We start from the raw sequence: 18091 nt of genomic DNA on the forward strand, positions 1-18091 counted from the left end.
GTTATACAACTCCATTAAAACATAAAGTCTGGCCAGGCGCGCTGGCTCACGCCTGTCATCCCAGCACTTTGGGAGGCTGAGGTGGGCGGATCACGAGGTCAGGAGTTCGAGATCAGCTTGACCAACATAGTAAAACCCCGTCTCTACTACAAATACAAAAATTAGTCGGGCATGGTGGTGCACGCCTGTAATCCCAGCTACTCAGGAGGCTGAGGCAGAAGAATCACGTGAACCTGGGAGGTGGAGGTTGCAGTGAGCCGAGATTGCACCACTGCACTCCAGACTGGGCGACAGAGCTAGACTCGGAAACAAAACAAAACAAAAAAACATAAAGTCCAGCAGGGTTCTAAAAAGCTAATGAGCAAAATGTTTGGAAACCACCTCAGAAAGATTTTCCAGTTGACTGTTAAGGGTGTCAGAATAATTTGTGCCACATTTTAAGCAAATAAGTTAGAAGATACTACACACATATATGAATTTCTGTGGACACTGCAAGTTTTCTTGTAAAAGAAGAAAAAAAAGAAAAAAAAAAAGCTAGAGGCAGACCTTCCAAGTTGATGGAACTGCTCTAACTAACCTAGGAAAGAGTACAGATGTGGGAAAGCAAAAAAAGCATCAGCTACTGAGAACACAGACATGAACTGTCCACATTCCTGAGATGCCCAGATCAGAAAACTCAGATTGAAAAGAAGAACATGCTGAAAAGGTTAAGACTTTTCATACACTCAGCACAAGAGTAAAAAGGATGCAGGTTGAAAGGATCAGCAAAAGTATAGTTCCTCTTGCCAGGTTGACATAAAACTCTCTGAAATAGTTTTATAAACATAAGCACTTTAACTACAATTTCTGAAAAGAATTATTAAAGAACAGAAATCTGATGCATGACTTAAAAATTTTCCAGTGAGCTCCTAAGCCTGCAGGGGTAAATTTTCAGAAGTTTCTTCTTCTATACTCCCAACTTTAAACCTGAGTTATAAACAGCATTTTATGCCTGAGCATCACAGGAGGTGAAAATATATGTACTGGTGCCAGGAAGGATATTCTCTCTCTCATCTTTCCATTGCACTCTGGCCTTCTATACTGAGGAACAAGCATACCCTGAGTTTCAAATACAGTCCTACAGTATCCAGAATCCATCCAATCCAGTGGGGTGATCCCGTAGAGGCAAGACAACACTTCTGATAGTGTCGTAAAGTCTGCTGGATGCTGAAAATGGGACAATTCATTGGAAATAAGTTATTTAAGTCAAGTTTACGTTGTCTTGCTTTGCCACAAATTGTCATGTGAAGTCTGACTGGTGATAAAAGATATCTTTGTTTTAGTGTCCAGATTTCTAGAAATGATATAGTTCGTTGCTGTGAGGTTGGTCAAGAGACGATTTTTAAATCTTTGCTTAGTAGTTCTGCTGAGTCTGATTAGAAGCCATTGGGTAAAGGTCTGCTGGCCAATGTCACACTGTCTGCTGTCTGAAGTTGTATTTGGTGAATGCTGTGGCACATCACCTGGATTGCACTCCTTCAGGACCCACACAAGCATTCCTGCAGCTGCTGGGAGTGCCTTGGGCTAATGGCTCTCAGCTGAGTTCCTCTTCAAGCATTGTCCTTGTTAAACAGCTGCTTGTTCCAAGGTCATGCTCCCTTCCCAGGGATATACTACCTCCAGTGGTTTGTCTATTTAGGGTATTGCTTCGCCTTAAGATAAGTAGGAAGGGCTCTCCCAGCTCCAGAGGTTTTTCTTGACTACATCACATTTCAACTTTTTTGTTTTTGTCCAATATTGCTTTCTTCACTTCTTCACAAGTGTACATGCTGAGAGCTAACAAACATGCTGTGTTCAAATCTCTGTCTCAGTGTCTGTTTTCCGGGGACCTCAACCTGCAACATTTTAGGATCTCATTTCTAAAACAGCCATTAACGTAAGTGTAGAATTCAAACTTTCAGCCCTGATATATTCTAGCAAATGCAGATCAGTGGCTCCCGTATTTTAATTTAAAATAATTTTATTCCATTTATTGAACTATATTTACTGTGATTCAATTTGGTTGGCAGCAGTGCAGTATTATCTTCTTGGAAACTAGTTAAAAAATTAAAATCTGAACTTTTCTCAGAATCCACAGGAAGTCATTCTTTTCTTTTCAAAAAATTATCTGTGAGCAGTCTCCATTTCATTGCAGCCTGATGCTAGTACCTTGCAGAGAACTTGCTGACCATTGTCAATGATATTTGAAAATTGGAAATAACAGGAAAGACTGAAAGTGGACTTACACCATTTAATTTTCAAAAAGGGGAAGAGTGTCATTGTCATAAGTGAAATATATAAGTGAATTGTTGTGGTGAGCACATTGATAGAGTAAAAGGTTTGTGGTGGGAATGTTGTAGCGATTGATGAAGTTCCAGATAGAGACTTGGGCTTGCTTGGTAAGTAGCTGTCCAGAGCTGGGCAGATCAGCTATGGCAGGAAGATAGCCCGACTCTCTGAGATTATCTAGAGTCCTAGGCTGGCAGGTGCCTCTGCCATCCTCAGCATAAAACTTCCATCTCCAGGTTGTCACCATTTCCCATTTAATGAGAAGAGGGAAAGATCAGAGTCCTTCTTCAAGTACTCAACTCCCCAATATACTGACAAGGTGTACCATTTGTCTGAGTCTCCACTCTGAAGGTGGTCACAGGAGTTTGTCTTCCATTGGCCACCAGTGGGAAGCTACTGACTTGCTTTTCAGAAAATCAGCCCCTAACTATTGTGAATTCATGATGATTTTTTGTCTGCCAATTTGGAACAGCAATTCATGGGGTAGCAAATTTTGCCCTATGAACTGGGCTTGACCAATTTGGTAAGAGAAAGGAAGTGATAAAGGGGGTGACAAGGGTGAATCTAGAGTGAATTATTTCTATTCCAATCATCTTTATAACACATGTACTCCATCTCTGGCATAGTAAAAAGTGTTTCATGGGTAAAGACATCTTTATAAGTGCCATATTTTAGGGGTCCACAAAATACTCAAGCCCTGACCCTATGTTCCACATTCCCTCTGGAGCAAGAGATGTATGACTATCGAGAAGAAAATGGGTAGAAATAAATGAGTAGAAACCCAGACAGGTCTGGCACAAATGTGGAATTTAGATACTGTACACGGAAGAGCACAGTGAAAGAAAAGACCAATGTATGGAGGACGAAGGAAAATTTTACACTGGAGCTTCTTGGGGAATGCATTCTGAGCCTTAGTGCCTGGATAATTACTACATATGAACTTAAAGTAATAAATTACAAAATATCTGAGCTCTAAAGTACCTTAAAGACCACCTCCACCAGACTCCTAGTTTTAACAAAGAAAAAATAGAATCTCAGAGACTGGCAAGTAACTTGGCCCAATCACAGCTAGTTAACAGATTGGATATCCAGACCTGTGTTCTATCCATAGTCCCCTTAATCTTGCAGTGAGTGTAAAGGGAAGATAAAAGTGAAATGTGGTACTCAAGAACCTAGAAAATCTCTCAGAAAATGTATCTCAAGCTGATCAAGCCCGGACTTTCTTATCCATATCAAATCTCTCAGTTTTGAACTCTGCATCACTGGCCTCAATCCCTTGTCTGAAATAAAGGGGTAAATTGCTGTTTAGCCTGATGCCTGAAATGCTGATGTGCTATGTAGAGCACTGGGGAGAAAGGTGTGGTTAATGAATGTGGTGGAAAGCCTGGTCCCAAGGCTAAAACATAAGATAGACCTTGAGGAGGTGGCAGAGGAAGCATTCTGAAGCAACATCAGGGAGTCTCCCAGGGAAACTTTGCCTGGCCTGTTGCTGAGGAGAAATCTCTTCTCCATTGGCCAGACTTTTTTTTTTTTTTTTTTTTTAAGTGGAGGAGAGTGTGAAGAAAGGCAATACCAGATCCTTATCCAAAGTTTAAAAAAAAAGAAAAAAATGTTTTAGTAATTTCCCTGTTTTTTCTGGCCCAAAAACATTCCTTGGAAAAAATGGGACTTGTAGGTCTCATGGATATTTAAAAGTTTTCTCCCCAGCCACACTTCCTCATACTTTAATTGTTCTAAGGCATGGACAAGCTACAGGCACTCTGATCTTTCACTGATTTCCATGAATCCACAGCCAGCACCAGCAATATGTTGCCCATCTTCCCTACTGCTTTCTCTAAGCCCTGAGTATAAACATTTCTATGGTCAGGGTCATGGGTGTAGGGGGTAGTGGTGGCAAAGACTGGGTCTCATGTAGGTGCTAAAAGTTCCTAAATTTGTATAAATTTTTGCAATTTACAAATAACTTTCAAATACAGACTCTTATTTGATTCTCAGAAGAACTCTAAGAGGTAGACAGGATGATTATTATGTTTTTTTTTCACAAACGAAATACTGAAGTCCATGGAGGTATAAGAAGATTTTCCCAGATCACAAATCTAGAAAGTAGAAGAGTCAGGATTTGAATTGATGTCTTTTTCTGTATGGTTTAGTCTCTTTCTAATGGATAGCTTTATAATAAGCAGAAACTTGGCCAGGTGCAGTGGCTCACACCTGTAATCCCACACTTTGTGAGGCTGAGGTGGGAGGATCGCTTGAGGCCAAGAGTTTGAGACCAGCCTGGGCAAAATAGCAAGAATCCATCTCTACAAAAAATTTAAAAAATAAATCATAGGTAAAAACTTAATCCCATTTACTCTATGACAGAAGAATGAGCCTCCAAAGAATATGATGAAGACATAAAATGAAAAGGAAAATAAACCAAAACTGTCTAGTTCTTTTGCCCAAGATCTTATTCAGTCCTGGACTGTTTTCACAGCTGAGGGTTTTGGTTATTATTATATGCTGGAATTTCTCCAAAATGCTTGGTTCAGATGCTGTATAAAGATACAAGATATAAGTTCAAGATATAAATTTGGGAGGGGCAAAACAATCACAGAGGAATCCTGGACTGAACTTCATCCTGAGAGTCTTATGTCTTGAGACTGTCCCTGATTCTGCCAAGAACTGAAAGTTTATATATAGTAAACTGATGAGGAAGCATAAAAATGATCCACCTCACTGGCATCCTCCTATGCCTTTTCATTCCTAGATCACACTTATAATAGTCAAGAAAGGATATTTCCAATCTAGAACTGCATGGTTCTTGCCTTTAGAAGAAAACAAACTAGGAAGCCTTGAATACTTAGAAGCATTCCGTTACATGGTTTTATATTTATTTTATTGAAATTGAACTTCTCTTTTACAAATGCTAATAAATTGAATCTATTCATTCTTCATTTATTCAACCAATGTTAATTGAGCACTTACTATTACATGCCACTTAACCAGTTTCACTCAGTTTAATGAAACATCTCTATAAATCCTTGAGCACAGACGTTTCTATGTATATTGCAAGCTGTGTTTGACAATTGAGTAGTAATTGCTGATGCTGGAAAAAAAAGTAATGTTGCAAATATTTCTGGAGTAATTATATCAGTTGCTTTTGGGGTTTGGCTTAGGATGTGGGTTCAGAAGTTTGAAGCCTTTCCTGGTTCTCTTAATCTTCAAGAGAAATGTGACCTGCTGCTGAGTCGAGATAAATAATCCTGTGTCCACAGCAAACAGAATCGCCACCAACAATGGGATAAGAAATTGTAGCCAGTACTTGTCATGCTGAGCTGTAGTGGAAAACAGATGCAATGAGAAACATAATTCATATTGGGAACTGAAGAATGAGGTTCAGAGGTTCATCCTCCCTAAGAGAAAGACCAAGCTTTGTCCTTCATTTTTAGCATGATGTGGCATCCAGAGCATAGAGAAAACACTCAGATTAGCGCTAGGTTGAGTTGCTCTGTTGGTGCTCCCTGGAGCCATAGGGAGTCCTGAGCATTTCCTCATAATTCCAGTAGCCAGTGTGCCCAGTGGGGAAGATTATAGGAAAGATAAACCCCTTCTTGGAAATGACAAGACCAGAATTCACATATAATTAAGGGGTGGAAAGGAGACAAAGTGAGGGCAGGAGTCATCAATGCCTATTATTCAATTATCAGTCATCATTTCTTACATGCCTGTTAGGCAAAATGAAGAAATTGCACTAGTTAAATTGCCTTCCAATTCTATTATTTTGTGGTTCTGTTAGTCTGTTTATAAACTGCATTGATTTTTGTGATTATTCTCAAGTTATAGAGCCTCAGAATACATCCAGAATCCAATACATCCAGAAATCATTTAAAGATCACCTAGACAAGTGATTCTCAGTATTGACTACACATTGCCATTATGTGAAAGACCTTTGAAAAATACAGATACCCAGGTTGCACTCCAAGCCAGTTAAATCAGAATCTCAAGAAATGAGACATGAGCATCAACATATTTTTTTAAGTCATCAAATGATTCTAATGGAGTCTAGACCAAATCTTCTGTTTTACAGATGAAGATACTGGAAGCCTAGAGGGAAGTACATAGCACTTAGATCTCAATTTAGTTAACATAGAACTGTTAGGGCTTAATTCTGTATTTTGACCTCATGCTTTTTTAGACATTAGTATGTACAGTGTGAAGGAAAAGTCTAATTTTCTCCTTTGAAAGTGAATACTTCACAGGCTCCCTCTCTTATACAGAGTTTGGAGAGAGCAGTTTTGCTTGCAGGCCATAGAGGTAGTCCACCTGCCTACCCTCTCCATATCAAGTCCATTCCCTTCTCCCTCAATATACAGGCACACAACTTACTGACTTGCTGGTTTCCTTTCCCAGCCCTCCTAAGCTGGAATGGGCTCCTCAAGCTCTTTACATCTTTTTTTCATTCAACTTTGAAACTTTTTTTCAATTTGATAAATATGTGTTCTCCCCAGGAGCAACAGATGACTTTGAGATCAAAATAGTAATCACAATCTGTTATGCTTGGGTAGTGCTTAACAGTTTACAAAGTCATTTCACAAACATCACTACATTAATCTTCATACAAATTTCATAGTGTGAGCAGGTATTACTATCACCATTTAACAAGTCAAGACTTTGAAACAGAGATTGAGATATATACTATCACCCAGGTCTCCTCATTGCAAGTCTAGTAGGCTTTCCAGTGTATCACAGGTGCCCCCCTTCTACAAACTGCACCCACTCAGGCTCAGATGTCCTCTCTTCCTTCCCCTGCTGTGGATGCTTTTCCTTTCCTTTACCAACTCACCTTTTATTACAGTAATGTTGAGGGGCTCAGACTCACAGTCCAGCTGCCACAGTTTGCCCGTACAGTAGTAGGTGCCACTGTCTTCAACTGTGGCATTTGTAATGGAGATGTTGTGGTTCTCATACCAGTACTTGAGAGCTTCACCATCCTTGTAATAGATCACCTTGTACACATCCCAGTTCCTCCAACTATGGCACCTGAGGAAGAGGGGCTGACCCTCCATCACCACCTCAGCAGAAGCCTGAAGGAGCAGCCAGTCTGAAGAACATTCATTATGTTATTTATTTAACAATAAATGAAGAGGGAGAGAATGAATAGATAAAAGACAGTCATGCATAGAACATGTGTCAGAAACTATGAATTGTCATTAACCCACTTTTTGGCTCATAAAGTGGATTTTTAAAGGGCACAAAATAATGCTTAGAGCCTGTCTTCTGTACTGATAAATTCTTTCTCCTTCTGAAAAGTCAGTCTGGGGCCACAAAAACTCTCGGACCTCCCTGCTGAGTCCATACATGGAATACTTGAAAGCCAGAATTGCTTTCAGATATTCTGTTGCTAGTTCTAGTTAGTTAGGGGAAAATAAACAGTCTTTCTTAGGAATTTTAGCTTGGGAGAGTATCTATTTTGTTCTCTCTTACCTTACAGAAACTTCCCAGTTCTAGTGTTAATTATAGTTGTCACAAAAACTTCTTCAAAACATGTACAATTTAAATTAATTACTTGTGTAATTTTTTGTTTAATGTCCTCTTCCCATATAGCTCTATGCTCCAAGAAGTCAGGGGTCCTATCTGGTTCTACATTCTATTCTGAATGTCCAACATAATACTTAGGAGTTGGTAGCAATACTTAGGCATTGGTAGCAATACTTAGGAGTTGGTAAGTACTCAACAAATATTTGTCACTAATGAGTCAGTGAAAGACAAGAATCACATTCTATGGTTAATGTTTTTGTAAAAATTAAAAGGCATTAATTAAAGGAGAATTTTGGAAGGAAATATTGCTAGCATAATAAGCATATTTAATTTAGGACCAATCCTTAAGGACTTCTCTAGAACCTACTCAAGGAAATAAGCTATTCTACATTGCTTTAGTTTGTGTTTGGAATTTATATATGGAGGTTGAAACATTTTTTTTTTCACTCAAGAGAAAAATATAGAGTATAAAAGAGACCTATTGGTCACTATTCAAAATTATTAGCTTGTTTATTCAACATTTGCTGATTAAGCCACATGTGCCTAAGCATGCTATGCTAATTGTTGGTAGTAGGAGAGTGATAAAGATGAAACAAGCATGAAATATGTGTTCTTAAGTAACAATAGAGGACATGAGAAAATGTACCCAAATATGTTTCATAATGAAGAGTACAACGTAATATTCAGGTCATGACATATGGATTATGCAGAGCAAAACTTTAAGTCAAACCTTTTGGTCCTATTCCAGACACACAACTCTTTGAAATGTTCACATATATGTCATGCTGTTTGACCACATAATATGTACCTGAATCTAGGTAGAAAAAACAGAGGAAAACAGGGTGGCGGAATAATAGCGAGAGATGACTAGAATATTGAAAGAAGGCGTACGAGTAATCAAAAGGAAAGGGGGTAGAAGAGAGATGCAGGGGTCTTAAATGAGAGACCTTGAATCCCACTCTGGTGTCCTAACTCTCGGAATAACCTGTTTTTTTCCGTCTTCAGATGGGCCAACACTCACATGAGAGATCTGTATTTCCATATCCCTGGAACTTACCACTGAAGACTTCCAGGTGCACAGGTTCACTGTCATCAAATTGTTGGTGCTGACATTTGTATTCTCCACTGTCCTCAAAGTCGGCATTCACAATACTCAAACTTGAATTTGCCACTTCTGAAAGGCTGCCATTGTGGAACCATTTCATGGAACTGACTTCAAAGAAATTGCTCCCATTACATGTAAGAGTCACATTCTCTCCTTTAAATATTCTATTCCATGGGGGATTCAAGGAGACCGTAGGTTTCTGAGGGACTTCAAGAAGATAAAAATATGAAAAGAGATGTAGAGAGGAAAAAAGTCATTGAAAACTGTCCAGGCTTAGAAGTACAAATGTAGCAATATTCTGACAATCAGTGGTCAACATGTACTTGTACTGTTGGTGATAATACCTTGTTTTAATTTCTAGGGGAAGGATTAAAGAACTGAGAAAATAGTATTGTGGCCCCAGGGAATGCCCAACACAGGGAGAAAGGCAGGACACATATGCAGGAGATTTAAAAACAAAGAAACCAATTCGCTATGTGATTTGAGCTGACTCACTCTACTTCTCTGTTCATTTCAATTCAGTATCTGTAAATGAGGACTGCAATCTCTTTTGAGGTAGAAACAGTATCTGCCATGTTCAACCATTGCTACATTAAATGTTTATTATGTGAATGAATGAGTGAATTCTGGATGGATAAAGTTATTGGACTAGATGAAATATAAGGTTTCTCCAAGTTCTGAATATTTATGACGATTTAATTGTAAGTATACACAGAGTGAAAAACATATGTCAGTTCCAGAAAGTAGTGAGAGGCACTAAGAAAGTCAGTCTTGAATGGCTTCCTGGAACAAGAGGATGTAGTGCAAATTTGAACAGAGACCAAAGAAGTAGATAAATGGTGATAACAAAAGGGTGATATAGTCAGAAGAGAACTGGACTTAGATCCAAGGAACTTATGTTGGAATCCAGTTCCTTAGCCAGGTAACCACCACAAAATCACTGAGTTTCAGCATATTCAATTATAAAATGGCAATAATAATAATGCAATTATGGAGTGAGATTATGTCAAAGTGTCTAGGAGAGAGAATGAGACATGTATATGTGCAACAGACATGGTTATTGACTAAAACAGAGGAGAGAATGACTTGAGAGAATGCAATGAATCAGGGAAAAGAAGAAAGACAAGGTAAGGTGGAGAGGGAAAGTAGGTTGGCCAAGGAACAGATTCATACTCATTAGAAAGCAGAAGTGATGGGACGAAGAAAATAGTGGAGAAAAGCAATGCCCAGACATGTTGAAACACCAAGGGAACAAGAACAGAGGACTCACCTGCTAACACGCCATCTGGAGCTGCAAAAGTTCAGAAAGGATAAGTTAGTGTCCAGCAGTCTTCTTTATTGCCAGAGGACTAGAATCTGGATGTGGGGATGAGATCTACATACATGAAATTTTAAGGACCCCGGGAGGGGTAATCGAATCTCTACTTACCAAAGAACAGTAAGGCTACACACAGTAGAGTAGGGGATTCCATGGCAGGAGCCATCTTCTTCATGAGCTCCTGGTGCTGATTGTGCTGGAGAGATCTAGGACTTCAAATATAGGCTTAAAACCAAAAAGCAGAAGGAAATGTTTTCTGTATCATATCTTGTTAACCCATCATCTGTGCCTGGTTTTGCTTCTTTCTTTAGAGATAATATTCAGGATGGTGCCAAACTGGGCAATTTTAATATTTACCCCCTTACTCCACTCCCTATCCCCCCTCCACATATACACCTGGAATCTGGTGAGAGAGAGGCATGGGTATAGCACAATCACAAGCTTTTTTAAATCTGTCAATCAGTATACAACTATTTAGTCTACAACTTAGAAAAGTGGGTTGCAAGGGAGGGCAGAATAAAACAGCAGCAACTAATTACTGAATACCAAACATATGCCAGGTGTTATCCTAAATAAATTTGATATTTCATTTATTTTTCATAATAATCCTACAAAGTATGTACCATCACTATGTGTATTTTATAAATGGGAAAACTGAATCTTAGTGAGGTTAAGTAACTTTTCTTGGGGTGCCAGCTATTAAATGTTCAAACACATAAAATCTAACCCCTAAGTCAAATTCTTAGTCATATGATGTACTATTATTCAGGAGCATGGCTAGCAACTGCTGATTTCTTTTGGGATTCACCAGAGTTACCAACACTTTTCTTGTTTAATTTCCTGCTGATCAGTTAGTCCACAAATCCACAAATTTTCATCTGATTCACTGATGATCCGCTATCTGACCAGCCAAATTGGAATCATTTTCAGAGACTCCTTTTTTCTCTACTGTGCCCTAATCTGGCTCAGAACACAGGAAGGCAGACGTTAAACCATTACTTACAGGGATCTAGGCCATACAATTTATTTTATTTTACTTCCTAGCTTTTGTTTACTTTTAATATTGTAATTTTCCAACACTATCACCCTTTCTCCTTTAAATACACAGCAGGGCCTTTCTGCAGGATTCCTTTACTACTACTTCTGTTTTTTGGCTCTAGGTCAAGGCTGAACTTTCTTCTAGGATCTGGTATCAATGATGATACTGGAGATGAAAACTCTATTAATGTCCTATAGTGGTTTGTCATTTGCAAAGATTGCTTTTACATGAGTGTTCTATTTTATCTTTACCAAAACTCTGAAGACAGGGACAACGTACTTATACCCACTTCACATCTGAAGCACTTGAGGAACCATTCCCGGGTATTTGAGGAACCAAATACCCTGATTTTCCTCACAGACTGCTGAATTAAGTCTATTGAATGAAACCAGTCATTCCACATGAGGATCTAACCAAAACCTTTAGCTTTCTGTGGAATTAGAAAATATAGGGCTAAAAAGGTTAATAAATAGGAATTTAAGTTTCAGATAAGAAAGGTTAGGTACTGAGCCCAGGACATGCTATGTTTTAGTGACAGACCTTAAAGGGAACAGCAAGTTACTATGAAAAGTACAAGTTGTTTGTGTTTAAAGTTCTGAATTCAAATGCTCCTAATCTTTATGTGATTGAAGGTTACCTGTAAAATAGGGACAATAATGGTATCCAGGTCATGGTTATATTATGGGATTTAATAAGACAAAAAAGAAATAAAATGCATCGTACAGCATCTGGCATGTAAAAGATGGTCAATAAACCCATTTCTGCCTTCTTTATTACCATTATTTATTAAAGACTTGTAGGAGAAGTACTAATTTTGACTGGATTAAAGTTATTGTCATAGTATAAATAAAACTACATAGTATGTTTTATTTGATAAACAGCATCTTATGCTAGTTTAATATAGCTACACAATCTCAATCCTCTCCATGGTCACGAAGAAGAGAGCATAATCAGGAAAGAACAGAATGCAGAAAGTTGTTGGATAGGATTGGAGAAGGGAAGGAGGAGGAAATAGGGAAGATGCAGTTTTTGAGGTGCTGTCAGCGGGCAATATTTGAAGCCCTAAGCCCTGGAAGAGATGGGGAAAGATTCTACTTTACCACTTTGTTGAGACTTTGTCCAGGGGATATTTTGGTTTCCTTTTTCCTAGGACATGGAACCTATAATCAAATTGTCTCTCAGAGATAGTCATTTTACCATGATTCAAATAGTCTATTTAAAGGCTTCCTCTGAAGTCGTTGTCTAAATAGCTCCTATTTAGATGGGAGATGGAGCAGGGCTCACCGAGAGGTACTATTCCTAGTTCGGAGAGTATCAGCTTTGGAGTTAGAGAGGCCACTTTCATTTCTAAAGCTTTCTGAAGCTTTGGCTTTATCATTCTAAAACTTTTGCTTAAGTGACCAGTATTGAAATAAAGGAAGTGCTTTGGTAGCAGTAACAGCAAAAATGTAGCAGTCCAATAAAAGCAGCTCATTAAAGCCTAAAAAGCAAACCAAACTACCCATCTTCCCAGCACACCCCCCACCCCAAAAAAAGCAAACCATTAACAAAGTCAGAAAGAAAAAGCCATACCCTAATTTCCATAGCATAAAACTACAGATACCCAAAAGAACAGAACAAGAACTCAGAAGGAACACATTAACACTAAGATTAAACAAGAGTTCTATTCCTCCCTGGAAGAACGGGCTGATACATAGTTGAATTCCACAGGTTTTTTATCTTCTATATCAAAAAAATGTCCTTCAAGTTTCATATCCATTATGTGGGTGGAGTGTGCTGTTGATATCTCATACCCAGCCTGTCCACATCAGGAACATGTGTTCGCTGAAATCAGTAGGGTGTGTCTAAATTTCACTTCTTGCTTCTGATTCTGGGTACAGGCATGCTCAATACATAAAGAGCATCACTATCCCCAAATTTGGACTTGTTATTTGATGTTGGAAACCTTAATCTATATTTCACTTTGCAGCAGTGGAAAAATGAAACAAATGGATGTGCATGAGCTACAGGGCTTGAGGACTGTGAGGTGCCCCTGCATCTGGATCCAGTGTGAGAGGCTTTTGGCAGGAACTTTTGTGTTTTGGGACATGGCTGGCAGAAGGAGGATCAAGGCTCAGCCTATACAGTGTGTTGGCCTGTGTGCCCTTCTCCAAAATTGGGAAGCAGAAAAACCAAATCAATCTGCTGACTTCTTTCTCATTCTCAAAGTTCTCTAAAACTAGGTGAGGTTCATACGAAATTGAATATGAAATGATGAAAGTGCAGAATGTCTGTCTGCTCATGATGTTTATGTGCCTAATAAATGTTGATCGCTCCCTGAGGATCAAATACAAGGCTAACTATGCAACATGTCTTAGCTATTTTCGTCCTCCTACCAACTCTATGTAGTTAAGAATAAGGAAATCAAAACATGAAGAGGTTAAGTACCTTGTCCCAGGGCACACAGTTGCTATGTAAAGGAATTAGAATTTGAACTTGGCAATATGGCTTAAGAACCAATGCTCATGACCAGATAGATGATAGATATATAGATAGATAGATAAATAGATAGATAGATAGATAGACAGATAGACAGATAGATAAAGATATCTTTATTCATTGAGTCTTCACTTTGTGATTAAGTGCACATGGATTAATAGTCCTCATGCAGAAATTCCTTGGATTCCCAGGTTCCATAACCCACAAATAAGAAATCACTGATGTAAACCAACTTTCTGTTCTGTAAGTTCCCTTTCTTGATTCAGGCCCTGACATCTCAACTCACAGCCACACAATGTTGGTACTGTTGGCATGTTAGCTATGTATATTTCATAGACATGCCTAAAAAGAAGAAAGGAGAGAGGGATTCTTTCCTTTTTCCTCTATGTTATTAGGGCCAGGAGGATATCAGCTGCATTTACTTTCTTTTGCCACCCTGAACAGGAGTTTCTGCTCAAGAGAGAGCATCGATAGCAGATGCTGACTGCCTGTTAGATTTTCACAAGAAAGTCAGTGGCTTTAATATTTTTTTACTTCTTTTCTTGACCTGAATGGGTCTAAAAGTAAAAAATCCAAAGGAAATAAATGGAAAATCTCAGGACTACTAAAAAAGAGAGTGAAAAAGGAGCTTCTAGTTTCCTGTAAACAACCAGCTCTCATGTGAACTCATTACCATGGGGAAGGCACCAAGCCATTCATAAGAGATCTTCCTCCATGACCGAAACACTTCCAACTAGGCCCCACCTCCAACACTGGGGACCACATTTCAACATGAGATTTGGAGGGGACAGAACATCCAAGGTATTTCACTGAGCATAATGTACACTCTTTTATAGTGCATAGGTGTGGGCATCTAGATATCAAGTTGCTTGCCTTCAAGATATGCAATCAGCCACTCACACTTTGCTGATGAAGCATCTTTGTGGTGTTTGTAGTTAAGGGTACAATCTGAACCATAAGGTGGGCTCAAACAAATGGATCATGACCTCTGCCTTATAAATAGTATAGTCCAGCCAAGAAGCCCAAAGGGCTTCAAACTTACCTTCATGTCTTCCAACGGATACAGATGTTAAGTGAGCTGACATTTTCTTCAGAATGGGGAGAACAATATTATAAACCCTCTGAAGAAGATCCTTAAGGAAAGTCGTAGTATAAAAAAGTTTTCCTTTTGTAAAAAAACATTTTTTTGAGACTGGGTTTTACTATGTTGCCCAAGGTGGTCTCTGACTGCCAGGCTCAAGTGATCCTCCCACCTCAACCTCCCAAGAAGCTGGGATTACAAGGATGTGCCACCATACCCAGTTAAAAAAGTTTTAAAGAAATATCGTAATATTATACTAAATTTTTAAAAATTAAACGAATAAAAATAAAAATTTACCCACAGATAATTTAAAGAAATTAAGTGCAAGATTAATTAAGAGTCCAGGCTAGGAATAAGCTCTCAAGTTTGAGTCAGTAAAATGGAAATAGTAATGGTACTTACCTTAAGGGTAGTTGTCAGCACAAAATGAGTTAATGTGGTGAAGTGGTTAGAACAGAGCATATATTAGTTTTCACGAATATTATAAATATTTTGCAAGAAGCCTTTAGTTAAACTTGAGAACAGCAGAGAGAGAGAGCCTTTCCCATCCTCCTGGTCTGTCCTTAGGATGAGGAACCCGGAAGGCCACTGGTGGGTCCAGAAGGCAAAACCGTGTTCTCACAGGATGCAGCCAGGATCACACAGCAGTAGTCATGTCAATGAGACAGACATCATCACACACATACCCACACCCACACCTCCAATGCACGCATGGCTGCAGAAGTGGAGTTAGGAAGTTTGAAGATCATTTCCAGGTGTGGTACTAGACAGAGAAATCCCCATTGTGCAGTCAGCCCTCAAGCCAACTGTAGTGTAGGCCAGGTTTATTTTATGCTTCCTTACAGAATTACACAGTTACAAAATGGAAACAGAAATCTCTTAAAGGAATCCTTTTAGGCTGTTAGCAGATAAAGATGAGAGCTCTTAGCCCAGACCAGGACATCTGCATTTTAATAAGCAACTTTTGAAGACCTAATTTTTCAGGACCCTGGCTAAACAGTTCTGTGACCCGTGTGTTTCTAGTGGGTGAGAGAGGGTACGAGTGAGCGTGGGAACAGTGGGAGGGGCAGGAGGCATTCTGAACCTTTCTAATCATACTCTGTGTTACTACCTACAAAAGGCCTTTAGGAAATGTGAGTTTATACGTGAGAATGTGTGTATGTGTATTGAGGGTTGCTTGTTTCAATGATGGGTATACAGGAGACATTTGTAGCATCAGCAGGCAAACAAATGCCCTGCAATACTGAAGGCAGACTTGCATCCTAAATAATTGGCCTGATTCTGCACATCTTTTCAATGTGCAGCCAGATATTTTATAATTATCTAAGCCTTAAACACGACTGTAAAAAATAAACACAAAATCATCTTTGGCACTTCTCATATATACTATATTTTACAGAAAAGAAACTACCATGTATATTGAGGAAAGATTATTCTTGGCTTTTACTGGAAAAACATCCTTGAATATTTCACTGTTTCACGAAACCAGATCACCTGTAGCTACACTGTTCATGATATTTGTGTCACCAATACCTCATTCTCGCGTCGGTCTGTTTTCGTAGCACTCATATTCATCAAGGACATATTTTCTTATTATAAAGTTATTTCACTTTATTTCTTCTTTATTTTAAAACTGGGAATTTTACTGATTTAAAAAATATATGTGTGTGTAGGTAGCAGAGATAGATCCAGTTTGAGGCCCTGAAACTTAAACAATTTAAGAGGCCCTCCTTAAAAAATCCAGTAGAAATTTTTGAATACAATATTAGATATTAGAATTACTATTTAGGACAAGAAAATTAATCACAAAAGATTACAAAATATACCAGTTGACAAATGACATAAACATTATAAAACTCATAAAAAGTAAATAGATATTCCACTATCCTCTTCTTTTTCAAAATATTGTTGTTACATGCTATTTGATCTCCCTTCATCAGACAGAGATATCGTAATATCATTTTTACAGAGAAACTAGAAATATAATTTATTCTTTTCTCCAGCATCATTGGTCACCATTTATTTTCTATTATTGATTGTTGGGAGTGCATAGAGTATGCAGTGTCACAGCAATATTCTCACTGTTTGTAGTACGGTTACAGGTTTATGCCTTACAAACACAGGAATAAATGCATGCTATCAAATGTGATCTGATAGGATTGAGAACTACTGCTAAATTCTGAAGAAGAAAAAAGGTCCAGAGAAACATGGAATAGGGGGCCCTGATAGGCAGTTTCCAGTGATATTCATCACAGTTTTTCCTTTGTCTCATCCAAAACAGGAAACATTTGCAGATTATCATAGAGGTTCAAGACAACAAATGGATATTGAGTATCTGTGATTAGAATATTAGACTGAGTATTAGAAATAGATGCAGTGACATAAAATTTGGGACATTTTGGTGGCCATTCCCATAGAGCAGAGTTTATTATAATTAGGAATTTATAAGTTTTTTAATTAGAAAATTTGTACATTTTTCACTGATGATAAATAAATGAATATAAATATGGATCATTCAGATGACCATTTCATAACCAAAAATTGCATCTTTATTTCAACATCTACATTTCCATTTTTTTTTTTGTTTGCAATTTACAACTGCATCTAGTGACTGACATGTTAAGTCATGCTGCACCTATGAATGAGGGTTTTATGTTGTTCAAATAGAGACAGGTGGACAAAAGAAGGAACTGACACAAGGCCCACCCTAGAATAGGCTGCCAAACACAAAACAGCCCTCTTTATCACAGGTAATAGCACAGTCACGTTCCAGAAAGATATATGAAGAAAATCTTTTCTGCATGACCCAAGAGGCAACAGTTAAGTAGAAGTCTGTAGTAGAGAATGTAAAGTAAAAAATTTTTTATATTCTCAATTCCTAAATTGAATTTGTACCAATCAACTATATATTTCAATAATCTCATGATGCCAATTTATCTTTAAAAGAAAAAGATAACTTCAGAATTATCAAGGGCTATCTTGATAAGAATTTTCAAGCAGTGGAAAGTTGAAAGTCCCCATAAAAAGAAAGACTTTTGAGAATTGTAGAAATTAAGAGAAGGACAGTAGGGTTGAAGCATAGAGAGTAGAAGGCCAATGGCATACAATGAGATTGGAGATACTCATGAGTGCCAGATCATGAGGGCCTGGCAGAACATGGAAAATGTGTTGGGATTTTATTTGAAAGCTAAGGAAGGGCCATCAGACTGTGTGAAGCAAAAGAAAGCGCGCGCGCACACACAC

At 38.3% G+C, this 18091-nt stretch overlaps 1 protein-coding gene across 1 annotated transcript; it reads right to left on the reverse strand.

Moving 5' to 3' along the window:
* Positions 1-5158: 5158 nt before the first annotated feature.
* FCER1A (Fc epsilon receptor Ia) lies at positions 5159-10479 on the reverse strand. Its single transcript, XM_015112757.3, has 5 exons — positions 10362-10479; positions 10203-10223; positions 8885-9139; positions 7133-7390; positions 5159-5624 (listed from the first exon to the last, which is right to left on the reverse strand). The coding sequence occupies exons 1-5, from the start codon at positions 10423-10425 to the stop codon at positions 5440-5442; spliced, it is 783 nt and encodes a 260-aa protein (XP_014968243.2). The 5' UTR covers positions 10426-10479; the 3' UTR covers positions 5159-5439.
* Positions 10480-18091: the final 7612 nt, after the last annotated feature.

The sequence above is a fragment of the Macaca mulatta genome, chromosome 1 (genome assembly GCF_049350105.2).
Source record: "Macaca mulatta isolate MMU2019108-1 chromosome 1, T2T-MMU8v2.0, whole genome shotgun sequence".
Lineage (NCBI taxonomy): Eukaryota > Metazoa > Chordata > Mammalia > Primates > Cercopithecidae > Macaca > Macaca mulatta.

Excerpts from the sequence above, each read along its gene's own strand:
- FCER1A (XM_015112757.3), bottom strand. The coding sequence starts at position 10,425 with ATGAAGAAGATGGCTCCTGCCATGGAATCCCCTACTCTACTGTGTGTA. Across the intron at positions 7,391-8,884 it reads GCACCTGGAAGTCTTCAGTG|ACTGGCTGCTCCTTCAGGCT; the intron begins GTAAGTTCCAGG and ends AATGTTCTTCAG. Across the intron at positions 5,625-7,132 it reads CAACATTACTGTAATAAAAG|CTCAGCATGACAAGTACTGG; the intron begins GTGAGTTGGTAA and ends TTTCCACTACAG.